Below are 20,604 nucleotides of genomic sequence, written 5' to 3'. Positions count from 1 at the left end.
TCGAACATCTCGAGTCCAGGTTTGGCAGACGTGATTTATTAATTGACGTGTTTATACGAGATCTTTTAACATTGGTAAACAACCGAGCTAACATTAAGCTTTCTGATTTGTACGACAAGCTCGGTTCGAGTTTAAGAGCTCTGGAAACATTAGGCGTCACTACGCAAAATTATGCTGCCATGTTGTATCCGGTTGTGGAGTCATGTCTTCCAACTGATGTATTAAAGGCTTGGGATAGATATTTATTAAACAGTGAGGTGGATGATGAAGAAACCGTCCAAATTACGAAAGAGAAACTTTTGGAAAGGTTGATGTCATTTCTTCGTCGCGAGATAGAAGGGGAAGAACATCGGGCTTTAGCTGAAAGAGCTTTTGGTCAACCCGTAAAAGGTAAGAAGGAATCTTCAAGCAAAGATGAACCTACAGCAATGACTTTAATATCTTCTTACGAAAGGCCTTGTAAGATTGAGTGCATTTTTTGTCAGAAACGTCATGACAGTCAAGACTGTCATAAAGCTGCCTCAATGAGTACAGAAGAAAGAAAATCAATTGTAATACGTAGACGCTGCTGCTTGGTGTGCTTGAAGATTGGACACATGGCGAAAAACTGTCGCAGTAATATTCATTGCCTTGTATGTGGAAAGCGACACTACGTAATCTTGTGCCCCGAATTGCCTAGAAAAAATAAGGTTCAACTCCCTAATGAATCAAAGATAGAAGTGAATACGTCCACTTTATTTACGGAACTTACACCTCAGAAGGTTATATATTTGAAAACAATATTGATACGTTTAAGAAATGGAAATCAAGAAATTTATGTCAGAGCCCTCCTTGATGATGGATCACAGCGATCTTACGTGACCAACCAAGTAGTTAAAGAGTTAAGGTTAAAACCTTCAGGTACAGAGTTATTGTCCCAAGGACTATTTGGTGGTAAGCAAACAGCTGAAGTTAAACATGGTCGCTATGACATCAACGTTCAGAGTATCGATAGAAGGTTTTCGTGCAACATGTCAATTTTGGACCAGCCCAAGATATGTTCTTCTTTGCCTCGCATACGTGACCCAGATTTAGAACAAGAATTAAAACGTCGAGGAATTGAACTAACAGACATAGGTCCAGAAACTCCTCCTATTGACATGCTCATCGGTGCTGACTTTCTGGGAGGAATATTAACAGGAAGAATAGAAGTTCTGCCATCTGGTATAACAGCCGTAGAAACGAAACTCGGATGGAGTGTTTTAGGTCCAGGAAAGAAGAGCAGCATAAATATGGTATCGCTGTGTATGCATCACTCAGAGATACACAAAATTTGGGACTTAGAATCTTTGGGTATAACAGATCCCTCTGAGAGGAAAACAACTAAGGAGCTAGATGAAGAAACGGTCACATATTTTCAAGAGACAATTCGGAAAACTGGCAACAGGTATGAGGTGGCTCTTCCATGGCTAGCAGGACATCCTCACTTGTATGATGGATACGACCAGGCAGAAGCAAGACTTCGCACCGTTACTAAGCGTCTTTTGAAAGACAATTACTACGAACTGTATGATGGTGTCTTACAGCAGTGGAAGAATGATAACATCATAGAGGAGGTGACAGAAGCTGAAATGTCAAGTTCAAAGGCTTGTCATTATTTGCCACATCATCCAGTCGTTAAATCATCAAGCGCTACCACGAAGGTCAGGCCAGTCTTTGACGCTTCATGCAAACGCCCCGGATATGCCTCCTTAAATGACTGTCTTAGTACAGGACCAAGTTTATTAAGTGAAATCCCTCGCCTCATAAGTAAATTTCGTTGTGGTGCCATTGGAGTAATTGCAGACATTAAACAAGCATTTCTTCAACTCTCTTTAGCTGCCAAAGATAGAGACTACCTAAGATTCCTTTGGTGGGAGAGAATGGTACGTAGCATTAAACAAATTTTACGAAAGTGCTTGGGAAAGGCTTGCGTGACATACGAAGAGATGCTCACGGTGTTGTGCGAAGCAGAAAGTGTCATTAATGAGAGACCACTCACCTATATCTCGGACGATCCGAATGAAATGACACCTGTAACTCCAGCTCATTTCATACAAGACATAAGAGGATCAGAAACACATGACTTGGACATCCTTGACTCCCAGCATTTATTAAAAAGAGTGCGTTATGTACAAAGTTTGCGCGATAATTTTCGAAAACGTTTCCAGAGGGAATATTTAGGTGAACTTGTACGTAATCCAAAATCTAGATCAAAACAGCAGGAAATTTCGGTGGGAGAAATAGTTCTCATAGGATGTGAGGACACTAAGAGATTGAACTGGCCATTAGGTCGTGTTGTTGAACTGTATCCTGGCAGGGATGGTATCCAAAGAATTGCCAAACTACGAGTTGCTAATGGCTACCTCGTTAGACCTTTGCAGAGGCTGTATCCTCTCGAAATGTCAATCAGTGATTTGCCATCAGACCTAGCAGCAAATGGGAAGGAGGTGGCAGCTAATATCGATTCTGGATACTTGGAGTCCACAACAGTTCCTATTCCAAAAACCCTCAACCCTGACGCTGAGATTTTCATTCCCATGACCGAGGTACCTCAGCCAGTGAAACAAACCCGCAGTGGTCGACGAATAGTCCCTCCACAACGTTTGGACTTGTAGACTTCAATTATTTTTTTTTCGTACTGTGACTTTAAAATTGTGTTAAATATTATTTGCATTATTCATTACTGTCTTTCATTTTTGTTATATTTTGAAATTATTTATTATGTATTTTATTTTATTGTAGTTTTGTATTGCGACCAGCTTTATTTGCAATACAAAAGGTGGGAGTATGTTGAAACTCGTTTGATAATTTGGCAACACTGTTTTTACTATAGTTATGTTTAGTGAACCTGGCAACGGAAAATGTTTAGAATTACTTTCTTTTGAATTGTCATTATTATACGTCCTACGGTTCTAAGCTAATTATATACGATTATTATACGTTTTAAGTTGCTTAATATGTTTAAGAATTATATCCTGTGTATGTCATGTCGTCAACAATAAATTGTATACCCGGGATTTACGAAGTTTTATTTGAGTAACAACAATGGCAACTGCGTTGCTGCAATGGTAAACAAAACAAAAAATTCGAAAAGCATGTGAAACAGATTTGATTTTTATTTAGTTCTCTCTTTCTTGTCACCTTTAAAAAAAAAAAAATAAATAATAATAACAAAGCTGCTTATGAAAGGTTCTTTCATTTGTATTATTCAATTTTTAGCTTCTGACATTCTTTTTATATCGAAAGCTTTTCAATAGTAGCCGAAGAAGAAAGGTAACTTTCTCTTTTCTTGTTTTTTTTTTTTTTTTTTTTTTTTTTTTTTTTTTTTTTTTTGTGGCAAAAAAACATCAAAAATCATCTTTTATTTTTCTTCTAGTGCTCAGTTAAATTTTAATCACTTGTGAATGGACAAATGTTGATCCCGGTTGCGTTTTGATGTAATAATTTTGCAATTATGTTCGACACAAAGAAAAAGAAACATTTAAATGTTTTCGTCATAAAATGTTCAATTGAAAAGTTGATTTTGTAACTAGTTTTATTTTTGCTGTAGTATTCTCTCTTTTTGCTAATGAATTTTTTTCTCAACAGGATGCTAAAGATGCCTGTGCTAAAATTTATTTCAGCTTGTAGTATTAAAGCTTTAATGCCATGCAGTGGAATAATGTCAAAATCTAAACGAGTTTACCTAGGTAAGTAACATAATATAAATAATTGTAAACTATCGTTTTGTTCTTACTTCAAAGCTAGAGGGAAAATTTCATGATAGTTGATGAGTAATTGATTTTGTTTTTTCAAAAATGATGCAATGTATGGTGATTTATTGCATCATTTTTAATGAACGTCAATGAGCTTCCTCATTAATTCAGAAAATTATACTTGAGTCCACTATCACCCTTGGTACATTGTATAATTATAACAAATAATTAAAAAAAGTAACTGCATTAATTAGCATTTAATTCAATTTGTTGTTTCAATATACTTTCAACATTATAAGCTTATATTATTCAATAGCCGTTTGTAAAGGCATAGCTTTCTGTGGGTCCATCCAACAGCTGGCATTTTGTATTGCTTTAAATTTAATTTTGAAAATATTTTCCAGTTTTTTCAAGTTAAAATCTGAATTTGTAGGTTGATCATTACCAGAGTGACGAAAGAGAAAAATGTTGATTAAAAGATTATCTACTAATTGCCACCTATAAAATTAATTTATAAACTTGAAATGTCGAAAACAAAAAAAAATTCAAAAATCGGCCCACTAAGATCAAGATGCAGCCTTTATGAACTACTTAGTGCTAATGAGCAAAAGGTAATTGAACTAATGAGCATATATATAATACATTAATTAATGCATTTAAGATTATCAACTTTAACATGTTAAAAAAATATTGTTTAACACTTTGAGTTAAAACAAAGTGGCTTTTCTTTCTTAAAAAAAGCTCCTTCTGCTGAAATTGTAAGCCACCAACCATTTGTTGCTGAAGAATTTTCCCCGTTTTGGCTTTCATTAGTTGATTTTCTAAAGTAATTTATGTGTGTGTATAGTACAGAACTGTTTGAATATTTCTTGAATTGGAATGTTTTAAATTTTTCAAAAACAAATTTTTCTGAACGAGCATAGTCAAAAACATGGGTTGATTTTTTTTTCTCACTTAAAAAAATAATTTTGAAATGTATTAGTCGCTGTGTTTCCATTTTTGCTGCTTACATCACAAGTGAACAAGTCGTTAGAATTACCAGAATAAAGTTTCGGGACATTGCCAAACTTAGCCAAATGAATATTTTGTTTAACTAACACTTCTTTTTCTGCCAATAATTGCTTGGAGCAAAAAAAAGTCATTAAAACGTGATATTTTTCCAATAAAAACAGACAACCAAGCGTTCCAATTCAAGGTGGCCTTCTTCACTTGTGATGTTACGCAGTGAAACATTTTGTTTTTGAAACCTGACATTTTTTTAAATGAATTCAAAACTAAATGTTAGGAAATTAAATTTTTTTCTAGCTCTATGTTATTTTATTTATCAATGACTAAAAGTCTCTAAAGAGGAGGAAACACCCCCATTTTAACAGTTTATTGAACACCAAACATTGAAGTAATGATTTAAATTATTATTTTTATAATTTTCTCAATTAAAACAATTTACTTAAATAGTGAAGAAAACTTTGCCCTTCTTCTCAATTCGTCACATACACATTGGAAGAATCTGTAATTTAGAAAGCAGAGAAGGAGTTCAAAAGAGCGTTTCCGCTCTCCAAGCAAAAAAACGGGTTCCCAGAAAGAAAACCTTAAAGAGTGAGAAAAGTACTGACCAGGTAACTTTTTTCTGTTTGTTTTTCAGGGTGTCCGAAGAGTCCTTGACACATTTTAAGTAATTCATAGGAAAGCTACAAATTACCGTATGAATATGCGGTTTGTGCCATAATAATTTGCGGGTTCAAGAATTTCTTATGACATTGTTAAAGAAAAATAATTTTGAGTAATTGCTGTATCCTTATAGTTTGATGAGGTACTTGAGGGTCATGTGGGATGTTTCATGGTTTTATTAAACAGAAAGCAATACCTTTCATTACCAGAGTTCAATGTGTGTACCGTTTGTGGACATGGGATGAACTTGAGTACCCACCGTTTAGATGTGGTTTGAGGAACATACGGTGCGCATATTGAACTCTGATAATGAAAGGAACTTTGATAATGTTTGTGAACATCTCACAAGGGGTTTGTTGTTCTTACTGTGATTATACAGCTATTAATTATAATTACACTTTTTTGTTTTGTTTTTTACTTCCTTTTACAAAAAAGGAAGTATTGTAGTCACGAAAAAATTTTCTCTCAAAAGTCGACCTTAATTTCCATTTTTGCTCACCCCTGAATGAATGTTGAGCTTTTTTTTCGACTCGACCACACGTGGATAAGTGCCTACGAAGGTATAGGCACGCGAAATATCCGTAGTGACGATTACCGAGTTAGTTACAACAAGTTTTCTCGTGATGTATGTATGTATGTGCGTATGTATCTCTTATAACTCAAGAACGGTATGTCCTAGAGAGTTAAAATTTGGTACGTAGACTCCTAGTGGGGTCTAGTTGAGCACCTCCCCTTTTGGTTGCATTCGGGTGTTTCTAAGGGGGTCTTTTGCCCCTTTTTGGGGGGAAATCATTGTTAATTTTGATGTAAACTCAAGTGGTGTTACAATTTGGCAGACATTTGTTGATATATCGGCAGTCTTTTGGTCGCCAAATTTTGCTTGGCGACAAATTTGGCGATTTTTTTTTTTAAATCTGGTTTCAATTCAGCCACTGTTGGTGATATTTAGAGAGAAAACTGTTGAATCACATTAAAATTACCAATAATGGGAAAATGACATTAAATTGGAGTAAAAGGAAGTCATGTGAGGCACACATCAGTTTGTTTAAATATGATTTCATAAAAAAATCTTGTACCTGTAAAGTATTATGACGCAAACTGCACATTCAATATGACGATTTGTTGTTTTTCTGTGAATTTTTAAAATATGTCCGACTTTTCAGACACCCAGTATATTTGGAAATGTTTATTTACATGTTTATGATGACTTTTTGAGACATGCATTTTGTCATCTTGTCCAAACTAATTATTTGTTATTTTTTACACTTATGTTAAAATTAATTGTTGCTCTTAAACTAATTTTTATTTTTAATTGTTTTTGAAGCTACCTATTAGTGGTGGCCTGTCCCCAACTGGCTACCATTTCATTGAAAATGGCTGCCTAAGAATCAAGTACTGGTCACCAAAAGTGCAGATCACTTTTTTCTTTTTTAAATACCTTTTTTAGATATCCCTCAAAACACAAGATTAATACAACTGTTAAATTAGTGCATTCTATTTGTACTTAATGTTTAGTACATTTTCCTGATAGTTTTTCAAATGGAATACTATGCCTATAGAACATTATGTGCCATATGCTAATTTCAATCCAAGTATTATTAGTATGGAAAAGCATTATTAGTATGGAAAAATGTTCATTTTACCTTTGAAATTGGTAAATTAACCAATTATTTTGTGAAGTTTTAGGTATTGTGCATTCTGGGAGCTTTTTTGATGCTGTTTTTGATATCATCTCTTTCCCACATGATTTTACAAAAATTTTTTGGATTTCGTTTTTTTTTTACACTCTGACCACTCTCATCCCTGATTGTTTAACATATCAAAGGCCTCACAAATCAGCTTCACAGCCCTAGTTTAGGCACCGGTCGATAGGTTCATTAGGTTAGTTCTTTAGTCGGTAGATGATTTGTTAAAGACAGTTGCTTAATCGGAAATTATAGGAAAGAATAAGTAATGCTAAAGTAATGGTCTTGCTAAAATAAATTCTGAAGTTTTAATCATTTTCATTTTGTATTGAAGTTTGAACAGAAATACTACAGTCTGAGAAATATTTTGAAACAGGCTGTCTTCACTAGAGCTAAAAAAGGGCCAGAACCAGATAATATTTATCCAAAAATTTTAGTAGAATGTGCAGAGGAATTAGTGGATGTTATTTTAAATATTTTCAATGCTTCTTATAACTTAGGGACAGTGCCAGAGGACTGGAATCTGGCTAACATAACGCCACTTTTAAGAAGAGGTCTAAAGGTAATGCTGGGAATTATAGACCTGTAAGTCTGACTTCAGTGATTTGTAAGATTTTTGAAACTTTGATCAAAATTAAGATCATAAATTTCATAGAGACTAATAGTCTGTTGACTAGTTTGCAGTATGGTTTCAGGAAAGGTAAATCCTGTGCTACTAATTTATTGCATTTCTATGACAAGGTTCCTCAGCTTTAGATAACAAAAAATGTGTGGATGTTGTTTATATTGATTTTCAAAAAGTTTTTGACAAGGTACCGCATGTTGCTCTTCTCAGCAAACTAGATGACATAGGAAAAGGAGGAAAAACTTTACATTGGGTTAGAAATTGGCTCACTGGTAGGAAGTAAAGAGTAATTGTGAAAGGAAATCATTCTAAATGGAGTGATGTTTTAAGTGGGGTTCCTCGGGGATTAGTTTTAGCGACTCTTTTGTTTATTATATTTATGAATGACATCAATGAAAATATTTCTGGAAGCATGAATTGTTTTGCTGACGATGTAAAAGTTATGGGGATTGTCGAAAATGAAGAACAAGTAAAACAGCTGCAAGAGGATTTAGATCATATTACTAAGTGGGCAGATAGATGGGGTATGGCAGTTAATGTAGGGAAATGTCAAGTGCTACACTTAGGTCATGGAAATAAGCGTATGAGATATCATTTACAGGGTTCAGTCATAAATCAGGCAGAAAATGTTATGGATCTGGGTGTCTTTATAAATCAGGACTTCAAGTTTAGTCAACAGTGCAGTATTGCTAGTAACAAAGCCAACAAAATGCTTGGGTTCATCAAGAGATCTATTTCAAACAAATCTAAGAAAGTTCTTCTGCCTTTATATAGGAGTTTAGTAAGACCTCATTTGGAGTATGCTGTTCAGTTTTGGTCGCCTTATCTGAAGAAAGATATTTTCGTATTGGAAAGGGTTCAAAGAAGGGTAACTAAATTAGTAAGGGGACTCTCAGATTTAGATTGTTATACCAGACTTAATAGGCTTAACATGTATAGCCTGGAGCAAAGGAGAGTCAGAGGGGACATGATTCAGTTATTTAAATTTATCAAAATGAAAGATGTAAATGGATTAAATTTTTGCGGGGAAAGCAGGACAAGGGGTCATTGTTTTAAGCTATTTAAATCTTGGGCTAACTTGGAAATCAGGAAAAACTACTACTTTAGTAGGGTTGTGGGCACTTGGAACAGCTTACTGGAAGAGGCGGTAATGAGCAAGGGGGTGGATAACTTTAAGAGGGCCAGTGATCTTCATTGGGGACTAATTAATTGACTAGGACCAGCCTAGCTGGGCCCAGAGCCTGTTGTTGGTCGTCACATTTGTATTTGTATAATGTAGACTTACATGCGCACGTCGTGCACAGATACATTTGCCACTGTGCCGATACCTTTGTTGCAAATATGTACTTCATTCAGAATTTTTAAATTAATGTCAATATTAAACAGTGGTTATCATGAAAATCTGTGGTTAAATTATGGAAATTAATCTCTTGCTTTCATGGATACATGATTGAAAGCAATATAAGCATTAGATTACTGAAAATTTTACCTACCCACTGTACAGGGTGCCCACAAATAACTGACGGTTCAAAAAAATTTATTACTGTAATACAAGTTTTTCTATAATGATGAAATAAATGTTAGATAAAAGTAACATCATTGTTAATCAATGTTTAAGTACTGGTTTCTGTTCTCGCGCCTTTAACTGTAACCATATATGACAATCTTTTTAAAAAGGCTTCTGCAGCGGCATGCACTACAGAGAATAGAATTTCATTCCATATCTTTAGTAATAAATTTTTACATTTAATTGTGGACATTGGTTTTAGGTTTTTCAATTTATTCTCCACTAGTGGTACCCGCACGGCTTTGCTCATAATAGAAAATGAAAAGGTTTTTGGTTCGCCTGTATATTTACAAATAATGTATGGTGAATTTCTCGCCAAATGGCTGTGTTCATTCGCTCTTCCATGTTACGATTCCACGTCATGATAATTTCGTAATTAACTCTTTCACCTTATGATAATTTTGCTCCGGAAAATTATCTAAAAGTGAAATAGGAAAAGAACAGAATCAAATTTTCGAAAAATCGCTTCGAGGTGCACATTCCTATGCTTCAAACTAACTTTGTGCCAAATTTTATGAAAATCGGCCGAACGGTCTTAGGCGCTATGCGCGTCACAGACATCCGGACAGAGAAACTTTCAACTTTATTAGTAACTAGTGGTACCCGCACGGCTTTGCCCGTAATAGAAAAATTAAAAGGTCTTTTGGTTCGCCTGTATGTTTACAAATAATGTGTGGTGAATTTTCTCGCCAATTGGCTTGTACCCATGTTGCGGTTCCACATTATGATAATTTCGAATCTCGCCAATTGGCTTGTGCCCATGTTACGGTTCCACGTTATGATAATTTCGTAATTTACTCCTCCATCTTACAATAATTTTGTTCTTAAAATTGAAATAGAAAAAGAACCACATCGAATTTTCGAAAAATCACTTTGATGTGCACACCCCCATGCTACAAACTAACTTTGTGCCAAGTCTCATGAAAATCGGCCGAACGGTCTAGGCGCTATGCACGTCACAGACATCCTACAGACATCCAGACATCCTCCGGACAGAGAGACTTTCAGCTTTATTATTAGTAAAGATATATCACCATATGCAATGGTCCAGTGGATTGAGATCAAGACTGGATGCAGGCCATTCTTCTGTGGAAATAAAGGATGGAATATTCAGTTTGCACCATTGTTGAACAATCTTTGCATTGTGCGCGGGTGCCGAATCTTGTTGAAATGAATGAATCCTTTTAAGATGCTTTTTGGGCTTCTTGAATCATGTGAAATTTTAATACTTTTTTTGTAAATAATATATTTTTTTTTTCACACCTTTTTCAATAAAAAGAAGGAGCAGTTTTCCTCTCTTGCTCTTAGCACCCAAAACCATCACTGAAAATGGTTTCTGGAACCTTTGAACAATTAGTTTAGTTGAAGTGATATTCTGCATTGATGTTGCATATCCTGTTATTTTGCCTATTATGAGATACTTGTTGCAAAAATAATTTCTCATCCGAAAAAATTATTTCATTAGCAGTGTGTCTTTTCAGCAGCTCTTGGCACTTTCTTAGTCTTTCAATTTTATTTTTCTCTGTTAATCCATGGACTGTCATTTCCTTGTAAGCTTTTAATTAACCGACTTCAAAAAGGAGGCGGTTATCAATTCATACCGTATGTATGTTTTTTTTTTGTTTGTCCACTCATAGCGTCTCACCTAGTGAACCGATTTTGATGATTCTTTTTTTAATGGATAGGGGATGACTCAACTTAGGTCCCATTACTTTGTTTGACCATATTTGTTCTTTAGAAAAAAAAATATGGGCAAAAAACAGTAAATTTTATGCAATTTCCCTATTAAATGATATTGTAGCGAAGTTCGCACTTTTCATCCGTGGATAACGGTGGCTCAGTGGTAGAATTCTCGCATCCCACACGAGCGACCTGGGTTCAAATCCCGACTAGGACTAAGTGAATTTTACTAAAATTTCGTTTCTACTGTTTCCCGTATTTTCTCGAATCTTCTATTAATTTCTGTATCTTTCCAAGTCTGGAAAGTTCCAGCACTTTCTCAAGTTGTATATAAGGAGATGTAACGTTCATTCGTGGTTCTGAATAAAGATCTCGAGTTGAGACTAACGAGTATTTGCTTCATTTGGCTTTCACATTGTTTTCGCTATCTTCATCTACGCGACAATATGAAACTCATTGTTATAAAAGTTTGGTGCCATATAACAGTAACATTAATAGTAATTGTAATGATAATTTTGAATGAAGGCTTCTCTGAAGCAAGCATCAAATTTCTTTGAGGGATATTTCGATCATAGGGAATCTGGCGTTGTCGTCTCATTTTTGGCGTAAATAATTTTATTTTAGTAATCCTGTTGATTTATAGTAACCCTATGTGAATTATCAAAATCTTCCTTTCTTCAGTAATATTGCTCCATAGTAGGGGTTAACCTAACCTGGAAGCGAGGTGATGCAGTGATTAGGATCTGCTTAGCCTTCACAATGCTATCATTAGGTTTGACTCAACTACTCTGTAGTATTTTTATCGTTATCATCTATGCCGATAACAGATGATCGGGGCTAAGTAAGAAAATACAGGATTGTATCATGAGCAACTTAGATGCTGTGGAATGTAAATTAGTTAGGAAAAACGTAATACTTAAATGGTTATAGTTAAATTAACTACGCATGATTTCCAGAGAGGAACAAAGATAAGTTTTTAGTGCCAATCGCTTAAAGTTTAACGCGTGTCAATAGTTTTTTTTTTTTTTTTAGTATGGAGCATTTTTAAGAAAAAAATGTGAAGTTTCGTGATGGTAACTTCTTATTATTTCTGAAATACTTACATTTACACTAAAAAGAATGAAATAAAAAAATTTTGAAAAAAAAAAATAGAACCGACTTCAAAATTGCTCTAAAAAGTGAAAAATAATTTTATTCTTTAAACACCATCGATAATGCTTTTAAACATAATTTTTGAAGTTGGCACAAAAACGATAGATAAAATCATTCACAGCCATAACTCAAATACAACTATAAATTTAACCAGGACCAGTTTCTTCACTATCACATACATTATGCATTGATGACAGCATATTTGAATAGCGATATAAATGTTTCGTTCATAATTTTGGATGCTTTTCTGAAAAAAAAAATATGAACGAAGCATGGTTACACTGGATTTTAAGTTTTGTTTTTGTCCCAACTTCAAAAATTATGTTTAAAAGCATTATCGATGGTGTTTAAAGAATAAAATTATTTTTCACTTTTTAGAGCAATTTTGAAGTCGGTTCTATTTTTTTTTTCAAAATTTTTTTTTTTAAATCCTGTTTTATGATGATTCCAACCATATTTTTTGATACATTTATGTCTCGTGAAATTTTTTGGCAGATTGTGCAGGATTTCTTGGAATTCTTTCAAGGACACATTTTATTAATTATTTTGTTCGTACACTGCGTTTTCTTCCACCACTATGCCTTACTTTTACACTACCTGTTCAGGCTAGAGGAAATTTGGTCCGTTAACGGACCCTTCACAAAAATCTGATCAACCAAAACGGACTCTTCACAAAATTCTGATAAACAGAGACGGATCTTTCGCAAATTGTTAATTGAAAGAGCAAATCTCGAATCAAAATAATGCATATTTCCCTGTATAAAACGATCATATTTGAACTTTTTAAAAGTTACATTTAAGGGATCAGCATATACAAAATTTGCTTACTTTGCAAAAAAAAGGACACTCTTGTGATGGTCCTGTAAGCGATAAATAACCACTACCGCAAAATAAATATAATGCTTGTTTGTTTCTTTGAAAGAAATTGAAAGTCAGTTTGGTTTATAATTTTGCTTGTTAGTTTTGTACAGCGGTGTTGTTGTAAACTTCTCTGAAAAAGCATCATAAGCACTTTTTTCCCTGCTCATGATTTAATCAACAATAATATACAGCGAAGTGAACTTAGAACTGCAAAGGATAGTATGGGTGTGGGAAAAATATGGTCGCTTCAGATAGGGTTATCAACTTCAAACTTATTGCCACTTAGCATCTGACGGTGTGATGTTAAACTGTTATTTTGTCAGAAAGTTATATGGGTTTTATATTTCGATTTTAAAAAGGAAAATTAACTTTAAATAAACTCTTTTATTTACCTTTTTTTTCTTTAGAAGCCTACATTTTGAAAAATGCAATCTTTTTACATCCGATATGAGAATCACATTTTGTTCTTTTTTCAAGCTAACCTCGCTTTATTAGGATGCAAATAAATGAAAAGTCTCTTTATTTTTGTAACAACACTTATTTCAAGTTTTTAAAGCGAAATTCGATTTTCTTTTATGAGATAAAAATTAAAATGCTGAATCGATGGTTTATTTATTTATTTATTTAATTTTTTTCTTCAACTGTGTCCAGATATTAATGATATGTTTATCATAGGACTCTAAAATGCAATTCTAAAATAATTTTATTAAAAATATTTCTTTTATAAGCCGTTTTATACTTTTGATGCCTTCACTTTGAGGATTGCGATCTCTTTGCATCCGCTATGGGCATCGGATTTTTCGAATTTTCAATGTTTAGTACGCTTTTTTAAGAGGTAAACAAATAAAATCTTTTTTTATTTTTGTAAAAATCATGGAATTTATAAGTTTTAAAAGAAATTCTGTGCTCTTTAACAGTGTCTTGGGCCAAAAACCCTTGGCTTGGGCTGAACCCCTGCCTGATTTTTTTTCTTACAATTACTTTAAATACTGTACATAAAACATTTCTAGTGTTATTTAACATAATGTAGAATGATAGATAAATATTGATACTTGAGGGGTGCCTGTCTCCCATAGAGGGATGCCACCCCACCACCACCCCTGAATACGAGAAAAACACTCAAGAATGATATTCTCAACAGAAAAGAGAGAAAACACTCAACTTTAAGTGTCAATGATGCAGTCTGAGCCATCTCAAAATTCTAAAACATCATTTTTACAAAAAAAAATTTTTTTTTTTTGCAAAATTATTTGATTTTTACAAAATTAATTGATTTTTCACAAAAAACGGACCTTGTGAGAAATCCTGGACAGACCCCTGCAGTTTCTTTAAACCATTTTAAAGTTATTTCATTTAATCTCTTTGATACATTTTTAAATACTTGAATTTTCGAAAAAAATCACAATTCCGCTTACCTTTTATATGCAATTCGAGAAATAATTGTCGTTTAGCATCCATCTTGATAATGCAAAGAATAAAACAGATTTTAATTCAAAAAATAATCTGCGCTATTGTTCATAGAATTAAACTAAAACTACCAACTCTAAAGAATGTCTCGATTGCAAATTATGCACAAATGAATTTTGCCTTCAGTTATTTGTGTGCACCCTGTATATTGTTTTAAATACCTGCAGATAGTTTTGAGTTGTGTGCGCAAATACTTTATATTTTTATCTTACTACTAGAAAATCGCCCGGGTGTAATGATGGGTAAAAATTGACTCTACATTTGAAGAAAGCAATTGCCTGCTGGTGGTGTTTTAATAATTGAAATGCAACCCTTATTCCAGTGGATTAACCCAAAACTCCAGTAGATATCGTTCCCTGTTGACCTCCTTTTTGTTTCTTCATTCTCCTAAAATCAGTCTTACAAGTAAAACAATTAAGTTGCCGGATCCAGTTCAGCCTCGTCAAAATAAAGCATTTCCCTGCATGTCAAACATCATCAAAAAATACTATCAAATTATCATACCGTGGGACGAGTTTCATTGTTGATGACGTCAGGAGCGTTACTCGACCATTCGCTATTATATTGGTCTTCGCCAAAAGAAAAGATGACCCTTAGAAATCAGAACCACTCTTCAAAACTGAAATCAATGCATGATGCAATGATGCAGGAAATCTCTTCAAAATCAGCCATTTGCAATGCAGATACTTGCTTTACATTGCACTTCAGCCATTTTGTGATAAAAAAAAAATAAATGAAGTTCTGATTTTTTTTAGTGGTCTAGCTGAGGAACACTGGCCAGCTTTGACTCACCTACCTAACTGCAAAATATTTGTATTTTGTTAAACTGTCAGGGTCAGTTTTTCTAAGCACCATTGTCATTATTTCCCAGGAAACGTGGCTGACAGTTGCTTACAGTTCTGCTGAAGAATATGACATGAAATTATTATCAAGAGAGTTAGAGAGGCAAGGCTTGTATGAACGTCTTTCATTACCAGAAGATGCTGCAGATGTGATTCATGTTTGTGCTAAATATACTTTGGGGAAAGAAGAACCTCGACATATCTATTTTTTTAGGTAAACTAGTAAGTACTTATTTTACCAACATAAAAGAATTTTCTATATCAATTTTTTTTTTATAAGTCACTGCACTATGTCTCAGCTCAAAGATAATAAGAATCCTGAAATTTAAACAGCAGGAGAAGGTTGTCATGTTATTTGATTTTTTTAAATAGGTATAATCATTGAAAAGTAAAGCTTCGTAAACACTTGGGAAAATTATTTCGTCTAGCTATTTTGCTATTACATTTTAGTTTAAAATTTCATCTGTGGAAGTTTTGCTCTTGCTTTTTATCGTCACTTTAAAAGGATAAATGATATCTCCAGTTCTGTTATAACTTTGTTTTATTCATTTGTTCATTTAATATTTTGTGTGTTAAAAAAATTAAAATGTTTAAAATACCAGATGTGAGATTTTCATGTCTCTTTCATTTACCCTGAAAATAGAATGGACTTACTTTTGAGCTGTTAATTTGAACTTGTTTTAAATATTGTTTAAGAAAATATTTAACTTTTTTTTTCTTTTTATGTACAAAAAATTAGATAAAAACCTTGTAATAAAATGAATAAGTAAACATTTTATTCCTTCCTGGAGTGTGCAATGAATCCTGATAAATTTTCAAAAGAGGTTTTATACAAATACATTTGTTGACATATATTGGTAAAAGACTTTTTTGATAGATTTCTGAAACATAAATTTTGCTATAATAAGCAATCCATTGCAGAATGGAGGCAAGAAGGTCAATTTCATCCTTCTAAAAATCCTGCAGTATCAGTGTAAAATTACATGACTGGCAAATAATGAATTTTAATTTAATTTAAAATTGTTTTTTTCTATGTAAAGTTAGCTAGGTGTAAGTTAAAAAATAAAATAATGCTTGTGTGCTGTAACTAAAAGTATTAATAGTACGCAAGCCAGGTCCAAAAAGGGGGGGGGGGGTCATTTGATACACCTATAGTTAAATTGTAAGCTGTAGTGTAGATTAGGGATAAGCATTTAAGCTCCATGCCGTACATTTTGGGTGGTACATGTGACTACACCGGAAGCAGGAAGTACCGTCGGGATAGGGTATTTTTGGATCAAATGATACAGTACAGCATATTGTTAATTTTAAAAATGGTCATTTAAAAGCCATTTTTTACTTATTGCCGTTCTGAAAAAATGGGTCTGGAAAGAACCAGAATTTTTGTTTATAGAATTATCTAGCCATCTTTGTCGGTGATTTTTAAATGTATGGCATTATCGTATTTTCTTTTCTTATTATTTAAAAGTTCATTTTTTTCATCCCGTACCAATTTATTGGTACAGGGGTGAAAATATTGGATTTAAAAATCACCAGAAGACGGATAAATAATTCTATGAACAAAAATTCTGGGCCTTTCCAGACCCATTTTTTCTGTACTGCAATAAGTAAAAAATGGCTTTTAAATGACCATCTCTAAAATCAACAATATGCCGTATTGTATCATTTGATCCAAAAATATCCTATCCCGATATGTAAAACCCAAAATGTGCGACATGGTGCTTAAACGCTTTTCCACAATCTACACTACAGCTTACAATGCAACTATGTATCAAATGCCCCCCCCCCCCATTTTTGGACCTGGCTTGCACACTATAATGATGTACAAATTTTCTAAATGCTTGTATACACGTGTTTCAAGGTTACAAAAACCCCTCTTTCATAGCAAAAATAAGTGGTTCTGGATGAAAGAACTTCTTCATCTATAAACTCACTTCTTTTGTGTTCAATAGAGGGCTCCCTGTAACTCTGATACATGAGTGTGTTAGTTTTGTGTTTTGTGAATGTTGCTTTTATCATTTTTACAGGAAATTTATTTGAAACCATCTTGATGAAACAATTTTTCAAGTACTTGTAAAAGTAATAGACTATTTACCTTTTTAACATTTTTTATAATTTCTTAATTAATTTAAGATTTTTTTACAATAAAAAATAGAAAAAAAAAATCAAGTAATTTTCTCAAATTGGATAGTTCTCTGTATTTAAGGGAAAAAAAAGCCTACATCAGGTTGAATTCATTGTAGAACAGTAGAATAAATTGGACACGGCAGCACAAGTCATTGCTCAGTATTTTATTTCTTCAATAAAATGTGGATTAAACTAGCATAGAATTATGAAAGATTAAACTGAAATTATTGTTTGTTATCATGAGTTAAAAATAAGCATGTGAGTTTCAACTCTACTTAATTATAAGTTTTCAGCAGTCAGATTTCAGAAGCAATTTTATATTTACCGTGGAAATAAAAAGGTACTTTAAAAAGGTACTTTTTCTTTTAAAGCAACTTGTGAAAATCTCCAAACATGACAGTCATGCTAAATGTGATACTAATAGATATACTTTTAATGATTTTATGTGTCATTTATTCATACACACATAATATTTAGTTTGGCAAAAAGTTCAAAAACTGTTTTAGGCATGCAAAACTTGGCTTAAACATCCTTTCGGAGACAATTAGTTTATTAATTCTATTTATAGATCAGCTCATTTAGTTTGTTTATTTCATTGCTTTTTATCTTCTTCCCATCAAATTGTATCATCCTTCACTTTTGAAAATATATTGATCACTTTTCAAAAGAGGGAAAGACCCTCGCTCCTTTACATTTAGGAACACCTTTGCAGATAAAATTGATACATCATTTGAGGATGGTAAAATACTGATTAGTTTGATTTAACTGGAGGATTATGGTGCTCTAAATTTTAAAAGTTCAAATTTAAAAAAATAAAAGAAAATCTTGTAAACAGAGTCAATGTCAGAGTACTATTGTTTCATGTTATGTAAAATAATTAATTAAAAAGTGTACTTAATTAAATAGTGCAAAAATAATATTTTTGTTCTGTGTCAGTTTTTCAATTATCTTTATATTGTGTCGAGCTATATATTACATTGTTGTATGTGACGAAACTCTTTTCATTTGTGAATAATTTAAAAAATACAAATACCATTTAGAAAGAGCTCCTACAATTTTTAATTTAATTTTATTAGAAAACTTTTTCAAACGTGCATCAAAAATCATAGTTTCAATTGAGTGTGACTGAAAAGAAATTTTTTTTTTTGAAATATTTTGCACTATGACATTTTAAAGCTAATAAAAATATATTATTTTCCAGTGAAGGAAGTGTTGTTTTTTGGAATGTTCCAGATCTAGAGGTAAGAAAAACAAATGTTTGCTTGTATTAAGTTAATGATTCTTTAACAGAATTAAACTTTCCAAATATTAAATCAACATTCTGTTAAAATATAAAATTTAATTTGCGTGATGATTAATAAGGAATTGCTCAGTTGAAGCAATATAACGTGATGAAAACTGCCTCAAATTTGCTTGAAAATTGCAATTTGTAGCATTTCTATGCAGTTGGTCAGAAATGTGTTTGTTCTTTTATAATATGTGTCAGAAGATAAGGGGAATCATGTGATTAAAAGGAGTGTGTATTGAAAGTAAAACACTGTGTTGCACTTATATCAGTTGTATATTTATAACTAGCTGAGTTGCCTGGTCTACCTGGAAAATAAAAGTTAAGTCAAATGACGTGTGTTCAGCAACCAGTGTTAAATAAAAGAAAATAAATAATGAAATGTTGCCATATGTTGGAATAATGCCAACAGTTTTTAAAAATCCCCGTTACAGTTTGAGCCTTTGTCGCTAAAAATTGCCATTTGTAGGAGAAAACTTCATTAATAAAGTTTACACTCCTCTAAAAATCAAAATACCCGAATGAATAAGGAGAAATACTAATAAAAGGATCATTAGAATAAAGACAACAGCATCATAATAGTGTCAACAAACCCTTTGAATCATCATTAGAATTAGAACAGTAGTCCTCCAAAATCTCCAGTACAATCTCAATATTAGTCCCTAAAAATCCTTGCTTGACTGGGGACAATAGTTATTAAAGATCTCTATGAGAGTTCAGGCCACAGCCCCTAAAAATCCCCATTAGTTCCCCCAAACTCTTCATTAGAAAAAGAAAAACATTCCTTGAAATTTCCATTATGATAAGTACATCTGTTTTTAAAATTCCGTATTAGAATAAAAGGAACAGTTTTCAAATAACACCAACAGTCCCACTAAAACTATTTTGATAAAGATAATATTTTGAAAAATCCCTTTTAGAATGAGAGTAAAACATCAAAATAACATTAAAATTCCTCCTTTTAATCACTATCAGAAATGGGGAAAAAAGCTTCCAAAAATTTCCCCTTTGAATAAGTTCTCTAAAAGTCTCCATTAGATTAACGATGTCATTTCCTCAAAATCCTTATCAGCATCAATAATTCTAATACAAAGTTTACACTAAATTTATAATTCACAATTAGAACAAAGTAAATAATAAAAGTTTTCATTTAATGCTACTGAAATCTTTGATCATCTTCTGCCGGCAGTACAAAAATATTTATAAATTGCAGAAAAATAACCAAAAGGGGACAAGTTTTTAAATCTCCTGATATAGGAAAAGCCTCAAAGCAAAAACAAGAATTTTATTCGTTTATTTACACTTGAGAAAAAAATGGCAACAGATTTTTGTTCTCGATGATTTTATTCACATTAATTAAAACTGAGCTCACAGCAATTCTGTGACCAGAAACCGCAGGCAACACTTTAAAATGAATAAAGCCTCGTTTTAGAATATGAAGTCAACTTAAAATAAAGAGTTAAGGAGTGTTCTATTTATCCTATTTATCCCTCAAACTTTGTGTAAATTTCACATTGTGCAGAATTTTTTTAACATGCTGCAAAAACCAAGCAAATATAACATTTTTTCGATGAAATTTTTTCAAATTTATGATTTTCTTTAAAATTGGATTAAAAATCACGGAATACTTTTTTTCTAAACAAAAACTACCCTAGTTTCACAGCAGCACCCCTGACAACATGTATACAAGATTTCATAATGATCGATTGAGTAGTTAAAGGCATAAAAGAATTATAATGAAACGAATACAGTACTCGCCACTAATAAAATCACTGGATTATAAAATCAGCCGCTTTTAAAAATCAAATCTAGAAGAACAGAATCTTTGCAATATCAAAACATGTTAAAACCATCCTTTAATAAAATCACTATCGCTGTTTTATAAAATCAAAATTTTGGACATCATGCGAAAAAAATTGATAGAGAAGC

The 20,604-nt window shown here is 32.8% G+C and overlaps 2 protein-coding genes across 3 annotated transcripts in view; both read left to right on the top strand.

Annotated features, from left to right (window-relative positions):
- The first annotated feature begins 1,010 nt into the window (after positions 1 to 1,010).
- On the top strand, positions 1,011 to 2,636 carry LOC129226960 (uncharacterized). Its single transcript, XM_054861588.1, has one exon. The coding sequence runs from the start codon at positions 1,011 to 1,013 to the stop codon at positions 2,634 to 2,636; it is 1,626 nt and encodes a 541-aa protein (XP_054717563.1).
- Positions 2,637 to 3,107: 471 nt separating this feature from the next.
- The window catches only part of LOC129226238 (required for meiotic nuclear division protein 1 homolog), a 41,373-nt gene continuing 23,876 nt past the window's right edge, over positions 3,108 to 20,604 (top strand). The window contains exons 1-5 of one of the 2 annotated variants that reach the window (XM_054860838.1): positions 3,108 to 3,294; positions 3,610 to 3,710; positions 5,172 to 5,332; positions 15,293 to 15,477; positions 18,592 to 18,631. In XM_054860838.1, the coding sequence (XP_054716813.1) occupies positions 3,611 to 3,710; positions 5,172 to 5,332; positions 15,293 to 15,477; positions 18,592 to 18,631 (486 nt within the window). In that variant the 5' untranslated portion in view covers positions 3,108 to 3,294; position 3,610. Of the gene's footprint in view, positions 3,295 to 3,360; positions 3,459 to 3,609; positions 3,711 to 5,171; positions 5,333 to 15,292; positions 15,478 to 18,591; positions 18,632 to 20,604 lie in introns of those variants that run through there. The other variant, XM_054860837.1, reaches the window with a different exon arrangement.

This window comes from Uloborus diversus, chromosome 7 (genome assembly GCF_026930045.1).
Source record: "Uloborus diversus isolate 005 chromosome 7, Udiv.v.3.1, whole genome shotgun sequence".
NCBI lineage: Eukaryota > Metazoa > Arthropoda > Arachnida > Araneae > Uloboridae > Uloborus > Uloborus diversus.
The sequence above is the reverse complement of the archived record's forward strand: the minus strand, read 5'-3'. Positions and strand labels throughout refer to the sequence as shown.